The sequence below is a fragment of the Myotis davidii genome, unplaced genomic scaffold (genome assembly GCF_000327345.1).
Source record: "Myotis davidii unplaced genomic scaffold, ASM32734v1 scaffold208, whole genome shotgun sequence".
Lineage (NCBI taxonomy): Eukaryota > Metazoa > Chordata > Mammalia > Chiroptera > Vespertilionidae > Myotis > Myotis davidii.
The window spans coordinates 1,652,660-1,660,757 of NW_006299706.1; the positions used below are offsets into that span (position 1 = coordinate 1,652,660).

General features: G+C 39.5%; 1 protein-coding gene across 2 annotated transcripts in view; it reads right to left on the bottom strand.

Annotated features, from left to right (window-relative positions):
• KIAA0907 (KIAA0907 ortholog) overlaps positions 1-8,098 on the bottom strand; it is a 24,341-nt gene that overhangs the window by 14,501 nt on the left and 1,742 nt on the right. For both annotated transcript variants that reach the window (XM_006775707.2, XM_006775708.2), the window contains exons 3-10: positions 5,515-5,643; positions 5,069-5,148; positions 3,629-3,681; positions 3,216-3,379; positions 2,257-2,468; positions 1,228-1,288; positions 532-589; positions 40-293 (exon numbers count right to left, since the gene is read on the bottom strand). In XM_006775707.2, the coding sequence (XP_006775770.1) occupies positions 40-293; positions 532-589; positions 1,228-1,288; positions 2,257-2,468; positions 3,216-3,379; positions 3,629-3,681; positions 5,069-5,148; positions 5,515-5,643 (1,011 nt within the window). The remainder of the gene's footprint in view (positions 1-39; positions 294-531; positions 590-1,227; positions 1,289-2,256; positions 2,469-3,215; positions 3,380-3,628; positions 3,682-5,068; positions 5,149-5,514; positions 5,644-8,098) is intronic.

The window sequence follows — 8,098 nt, forward strand, 5'->3', positions numbered from 1 at the left end:
TAATTCAATGGTATCATGTTTCATATTCTGACATCTTACCTGTCCAGTGCTAGCTGGAGGCTGCACTTGTGTTATCGGGTATTGTGTAGGCACAGGTGGGACTCCAGTAGGTAATGCTGGCAAGACTCCAGGTGCCAATGAAACAGCTGGTGGCACTATGCTTGGAACTCCATAGGGAGGCTGAATTGGCTGCTGAGGAGGGGGAACAACAGGGTAACCAGACTGATAGCCATTGGATGGATAATATGGTGGTTGAGGAGGGACACTACTTATAGCAGAGGGTTGTGTATAGCCTGAAGGGGAAGAAAAAAAGTGTTTAATCAGCTGCAGCAGAATGAGACATTTTAGCTGAATATTAAACTTAATCTTCAGGGAAGAAAAATACTGAGGCTCAACTGGCTTTCCAAATTACCCTAAGCTGAAGGGAACACTATTAGTGCCCTGGCACAATTAGTCTAGCCTCATGTATCAATATTTTACTCATAAATATCACTAGCAAAATATTTTATAAATACTTTAAGACATACACACCTGGTAAAGGTACAGCAGTATTAATCTGATTCACAAATCTAGAGTATTCGGCATGAACCTGAAAGAGAAGGGAAAACAAATATGTACTATAGATTCAAAATTCCCTAGTGAAATAGCTCCTGAACAAGAAATGCATGCCAACTGTGCCCCTGGCTAGGGAAATATGACTTCCTTAAAAAGAATGTTAGTTGCTAGAATGGTGTAATGGTTTGAATAGTGTCATGTGTGTCCCTCCACACCCCCACCCCAGCATATTCACGTCTGCCTGTAACTCAGAATATGACCTTATTTGGAAACAAGGTATTTGCTTGGAGGTTGTTAAAATGAAGTCCAACTGGATTAGCGCAAGCCCTAACTCCAAAGACTGCTACCCTTAGCAGAGGAGATAAGAATGGAGCTATGCTGACACAAGGCAAAGAATGCCAAGGGCTACAGACGATCACAAGAAGCTAGGAGGGAGGTGTGGGATGGATTCTCCCACAGAGCTTTCAGGAGGAACCAACCTACCCCACACCTCAATTCTGGATTTCTGGCTCCCTGAACTATGAGAGAATACATTTCTGTTGTTTGAATTTTGTTGTGGTAATTTTGTGTGGCAGCCTAGGAAACTAATACAGGTGGGAAAAATAGCTAAGACACAGTCTAAAATGGCAGTAGCTGTTCTGAATAAGTATGAGACAGACAAACATAACTCACTGTTTGCAAGAGATTCTCACAGAGCTTCTTGGCAGCAGCAAGGCCTTCTGGTTTGGGATGACTGCAAAAAAATTAACCACCAAGAATTCAAAAGGAAGAACAATAAAGGATACAGGATTCTGTTTTCACTTGGTATGCTGCTTTATAAACTTAATACATTCAATGCAGCACAAATCTAAGCTTCTGAAAACCATTAAATAGGGACCCAAAATCCTATATAATAAAAGCCTAATATGCTAAGTGTCCAGTTGTCCATTCAACAATCAAAGCATAATATGCTAATGATATGCTAAGGCCACTTAACCTCTCGCTATGATGTGCACTGACCACCAGGGGGCAGATACTCGGACTGGTAGGTTCGCTTGCTGCTGGGGTCCAACCTAGGTCTCGGGACTGAATGAGATGGGTCAGACACACCCTGGAGCTCTCCTGAGGTCCCTCCCCCGCAGTCCCTCCCTGGCTAGCCAACCTGCCTGCGCCCTCCCCCGCCTCTATCATGCACCAGTGGGATCCCTCAGCCTGGCCTGCGCCCTCTTGCATCTGGGACCCCTCGGGGGATGTTGGAGAGCCGTTTTGGCCCAATCCTGCAGGCCAGGCGGAGGGACCCCACTGGTGCACAAACTTGTGCACGAGGCCTCTAGTAATGTTGTAAGTCCTTTAAGGTACAACTAGTATTATTACCACATTACTTTATTGGTCTTTCTCTGAGTAACAGTACTTCATGATGAAAAGAAAAGACATTTAAAAATACTGTGATAGGTTTAAGTCAAAGTTATTGTAGGCTCATGACAGCTCATTTTAGGATCACAGACTTGTATAAAATCCAAGGAGTTGAATACTAAAAAAGATAACCTATCTCCTAATCCAACAATTTTTATTAGCCAATTATAAAGTGATTAGTCCTGGCATTTACCTAAGTTCTTTCACATTATCCCATACATCGCCCATTTTTCTCTTCCTCCTTCTGAATCACTGCTGTCTGCACTGCTAAGTTAACAAGGATTTAAATGTTCTCAGCTCCGTCCGTACCTGATGTAAATATACATGGGTTCAAAAGCTTCTCGGCCAGATGCTGGCTCAATGCACCCCGAACCCTTGCCTCGCAGAAAGACTTTGGCACCCGTTTCGATCTGAATGTGCTGCAAATAGGAGCAGCCTGGACCTTCCACTTTCTCTTTGACATTAAAAGTGGGCACAGCGTGTTCCAGACCCACGAATAATTTATCTTGAACATAATGCATCTGTGGAGGAACAGAAAGATCAGGTTGAACAGAGAATATAAAGTTAAATCCAAACCATGGAAATCATTATACAAAATATTTTCATTCTCCAGATACACTTAATTACTTCCAGAATAAGGATCCCCTATCATTTCTATCAAAATGGCATTAAAATAAACCTTATCAGGTAGCTTAATTTAAATGAGAACTACAGTCCACATACCTACCTCTCTGCTCAGCAAAACCTATCTAAGAGGTGAAAGTCCCAATTCAATAGTGAATAAGCATTTCCAGTGCCTCTCAACTGATATACGTTAAGAAATTATAGCAAAGACAGTTTCCTGTAAAACTGGAGTAGAATGTTGGGTAGTGCAGTCAGCCCTGTGATATTCTCCAATAAGGGCTGCTCTCTCCAACCCATTTTTTTAGGAGGATTGTATCAGCAGAGTCTTACTTCATCAGACTCAGCCTTCTTAGTCCTCCAGCTGCCATCAGGTTTACAAATATAAATTCAAACCACTAACTTTAAATGTACAATGTGCATACTCTTTGTTCTATCAAAAGAGCCTTTCTGGAATATGTCAGAAGGAAGAGCTATGTGCTCAAATGTTCACTACTACATCTTGGACACCTCAATGGTCCAGTAATCTGATATCGATAATGGTAACTTTCAGGATTTTACTTCTTTCTCCATAGTTTCTGTATTCTTTGACATATATCATTTTTATAGAAATGACAAAGCTATAATGATCTCTCCACAAAACATACCCCTGACTGGAAGGGAGGCTTCTGGCTAACAGCTGGAGACAGCTGCGTCATGGGCGCTGGTTGGTGATAGACCGTGACTGTTGCACCATTAAAAGTTGGACTTGTGCCCGTGGCAGCTTTCACCACCCCATTGGTAATAATTTCTTTGATTCGGTTTACAGCTCCTAGGGAAAAGCACAGAGAGTAAGATACTATACCAAAGAACTGAATGAACTGACTAGTAACCAATGATAAACACAGGCCAATACTTAATTATCTGAGTATTAATCCATTTTATAGGTGACCCAAATGTCTGGCTCCCAACCTTTCTAAATCCCTATGTACATTCACGAGTACTTCATAAATAATATTACACACATCCCTGTACTTTGCTTTACACAAAAAGTGATAGGTGAGCCAAAAACATTACTTACTGTCCACTAATTCCCGTGTCTGGCCTTGAACATGAAGATATAATGGACGATCCCTATAAAGAGAAATATAAAATGATGACCCCAAACTGGTAATAACCAAAGAAGGAGCTAAATGAGTCACCAAAACTAATCTGTAACATTTAAAGCTTCCAAATAAGTGAAAGGAACTATACAGCACATGGAAATGGCTATTGCTAATTTCTAAGAGCATGGTTTACAGTGGAGGAATGACTAAGCCAATGTTAAAGATGCTGTTTTGTTCTGGCCAGGTGGCTCACTTGGTTGGAGTGTTGTCCCATACATCAAAAGGTTGCGAGTTTGATTCCCAATCAGGGCATATACCTAGGTTGTGGGTTTGATTCCCAGCTGGCGCATGCACAGGAGGCAACCAATCAATGTTTCTCACATCGATGGCTCTTTCTTTTTCCCTCTCTAAAAATCAATAAAAACCAATCCTCAGGTGAGGATTAAAAAAATAAAATTGAATACTAGAAAAGACGAAGCTAAACTGAGATGAAATCTTTATAGATAACCTACAACTTATAATCATCAGAGCCATTAAGGAGTCTTGATAACAAAAATTGTCTAGCCCTGGCTGGGTTTCTCAGTGGTTAGAACAGGGGTTGGGGAACCTTTTTTCTGCCAAGGACCATTTGGATATTTATAACATCATTCATAGGCCATATAAAATGATCAACTTAAAAATTAGCCTGCTGTATTTGGTTAAACATTTAATTAACTCATCCCTAATGCGTCAGCAAGGCCAGACCAAATGATTTCACAAGCCTCAGATCAACATTCCCCACCGTATTAGAGCATCCACCAGCGGACCAAACGGTATTGGGTTGGATTCCCGGTCAAGGGCACGCACTTCAGTTTCAGGTGTGTGTGTGTGTGTGTGTGTGTGTGTGTGGCTCCCTCTCTTTCGTTTGATGTGTGTTTGTGTGTGTGTGTGTGTGTGTGTGTGTGTGTCTCCCTCCCTCCCTTCCACTCTCTAAAAATCTATGGAAAAAATATCCTCAGGTGAGGATTACTTTTTTTTAAACTTTAAAAAAGATTAGAACAAAGTATGAACTCATTTGTTAGGGGAAATATTTCCATAAAAAACAGTTTACAAGTATCACATTAAGTGTTAACAATTATTATCTTCTTTTACACTTTTGCATAATTTGTTGTCTTCAATAAAGACACTGTGAAATAAAAAAAACACAGCACAATAGAAAAAGAATAATTGCAACACTTCTTGTATCTATTGAAGATGTTCTGAATTCTGCAGTAAAGCATATATACATATACATAGTTATATATCTATTAACCAAAGTAGCTACTGCATAAACTACTAATCAAGCACTTACATGTATTCCCTAAGAATAAAATATATTAAGCTAATGTGAGTCATATACCCAGCCCTTCCCCAAAGTAGAGGATATGCATACACACCCTGGTCCTACTTTGGCCTTCTCCTCAGTGGTCATGAACCTCCCTCGAGTTGACACTGCAGCCCCACTAAGTCGGCTGATCTAAAAAGGAAATTTTCTATTAAAAAGATGATGTGGCAATTGACTTCAATGACAGGTAGCAGGATAGATTTTCCCCATCCATCCATCCATTCCATCAATAAGGTAGAAATGAGTTCTCTCTGCTATCTGAAAATCTAGTTCCATTGTTTCTTACTCAGACCACCCCAGGGAATTCACACATAGCTGTTTTTGTTTTTTACCATCACTAAGAAGTTCCTCTGCAGTTAAATCAAACCCAACCCTAACTTTGGAGAGTATGACCCAAATACACTAATAAATATCTGATTCATGTCTGTCCTTATTTAGCAGTCTTATTTTTCTAAAACCACATCCACCCACATTCCCCAAAGCCCAACATCTCCACACCTCATCTTGAGTTTGTCCTCGAGTCAGCAAGTTCCTACATGTGAGAGGCACATCATTGATCTCTACTTCAGCTACCACCAGGTCATCCTTGCTTTTACTGCTAGTTAAGCCTTTTCCAGGAGCCTGAAGCTACAAAAAGAGAAATTAGATTAAAAAGTTTACATGATGAAATATCTTCTCAATGCCCAATTCAAAAGTATACCCTCCCAAATCTCCCTTTACCTGCCTACAAAAATACTTGGAAACACTTCCTGGTCATTTTTCATGAATGAAATAACATGCAAATAAAACCTCACTATTGTCGATCTATGAACCAAAAGGTCATGGTTTGATTCCTGGTCAGGGCACATGCCCAGGTTTCAGGATCGACTCCCAGTGGGGGCATGCAGGAGGCAGCCGATCAATGATTCTCAACATTGATGTTTCTCTCTTCCTCTCCCTTCCTCTCTGAAATCAACAAAAATATATTTTAAAAATAAAAATTTAAAAACCTCACTAAAATGATACCAAGTACAGTCAGTTTACTTGAAGGCTGCCGTCAGATTTCTCTATAATCTTGGCCATGTGTGCATTTTTATGACCACATAATTACAGAAACTCTATGAATTAGAAGGGCCAAGTCATGATGCTTTGCAGTTCAATCAGCTAACCATGTGTGTAAATACAGGGTAGAGCTCAACACACAATTCAAAATAAGTAACTCATATACCACACCTGTGTAATGGGAAGTAGCCTCTGTGTAAGGCTTTTAAGTGTTAACACGATGGTCACAACATATCAAATTAAACTAATTGCATCTTTCAATATCAAAACCCTTAAATTGGCCCTGGCCAATGTGGCTCAGTTGGCCGGAGTGTCTTCCTGTACACCAAAAGGTGGTGGGTTTGATTCCCAGTCAGGGCACACAGCCAGACCGTGGGTTCCATCCCTAATGTGGGCGAGTGTGGGAGACAACCAATCAATGTTTCTCTCTCTCTCTCTCCCTTCTTCTAAAATCAATGTAAAAAACAACCACCCTTAAATTGTATCTAATTAACATTCTACCCCATTACTTTCTAAGGAAGAGTGGGTAAAAAGTAAAATTAGATCCTAAAATCTGGAGACACACTAAATAGACACAATACCTATCTCCTTACCTTTGTTTAGCCCTCTTCAGCATGCATTATACATCTTAGCTCACTGAATCCTTATGGCAGGCATGTCAGTATTGTCCAAGAGAACTTTGTGTGATGATGTAAGTGTTCTCTAGCTCAGCCGTCGCCAACCGGTGGTCCGTGGACCACTGGTGGTCCGTGAGGTCCGAAAGGTTGGCAACCGCTGCTCTAGCTGGCAGTGCAAAATGGGTGCCACTAGCCACATATCTACTGAGCACCTGAAATGTGACTAATGTGACCAAGAAACTGACTTTTATATTTTATTTTTAATTCAAATCTTTAGTCACATGAGGCTAGTGATTATGGGACCAGACTAACAGATATATATAACCAACCCCATTACAGATGAGGAAACTGAGGCTCATCTGTCAAAGCCACTCAACCAGTAGCTGGGGATTCTGGGATTTAAACCTAGGTATTCTGATTCTAAATTCAGTATTTATGCACCATGCTGCCTCTTGCTGAATTCATTTACCATTTTAAAAATTACTTATTAGAGAAAAAATGAGTCTAAATGATTAACATCGGTATTAAGAATTTTAATATTCATGGAGCATTCCTTCTTCATCAGTGTTCTTTTAATATTTCCTTGTAGACCTTAGAAATGGACAGTTGACTCATACAATCTTTGCAAACCATTAAGATAAAATGAGTAATAAACTTCCAAGTCATTAAAATTTCTCACCAATTCTGAAGAACTTGAATATTTAAGTATCCAGACAGGTTATGGCCTACTAATAAACATTCCATTAATGTTATTTACTGATAAATTAGAAGGCTAAGAAAGAATATCATTCTTTTTTTCCAGCTTTATTGAGGTATAATTAAAAAATAAAAATTGTATGTATTTAAGATGTACAACTTGATGTTTTACTATATGTATACATTGTGAAATAGTCACCACAAACATGCTAATTAACAAATCCATAACCTCACATTCATTGAATTTTCAAATACAGAACTCATCTCTTCACAAGGATGGCAAATTTAAGCCAAAAGAAGTTTTAAAAATTGTAATTCCAATAGAATGGGCTGCCTTGGAATATACTGAACTCTACAACTCTAGAAGCTTTCAAGCAAAAGCTAAACATCCAGTTGTCTGAGACGGCTCTGAAGTAGACATCAGAGCCAACCACTTACATAGATTTTGGACAAGTTCCTTTACATTCATGAGCCTAACTTTCCTCACCTCTAAACTGGTGACAATAATTCATTTCATAGAAATGCTGTAAGGATTTCTTTTAAGTGCAAAGCATGCATTCTGGCAATACAAACAGTCGCTATATACTCATTATCCTATAGGAAAATTCTCGCATTCTATGGCAATTAAGTTAAAGGTTTCCAAGTTCAGATCCATTCTAGTTGTAAGGGAGTTTGTAAAATGTTCAAATAATTTCCTCAATTGTGTGAAGACAACAAAACCATATATA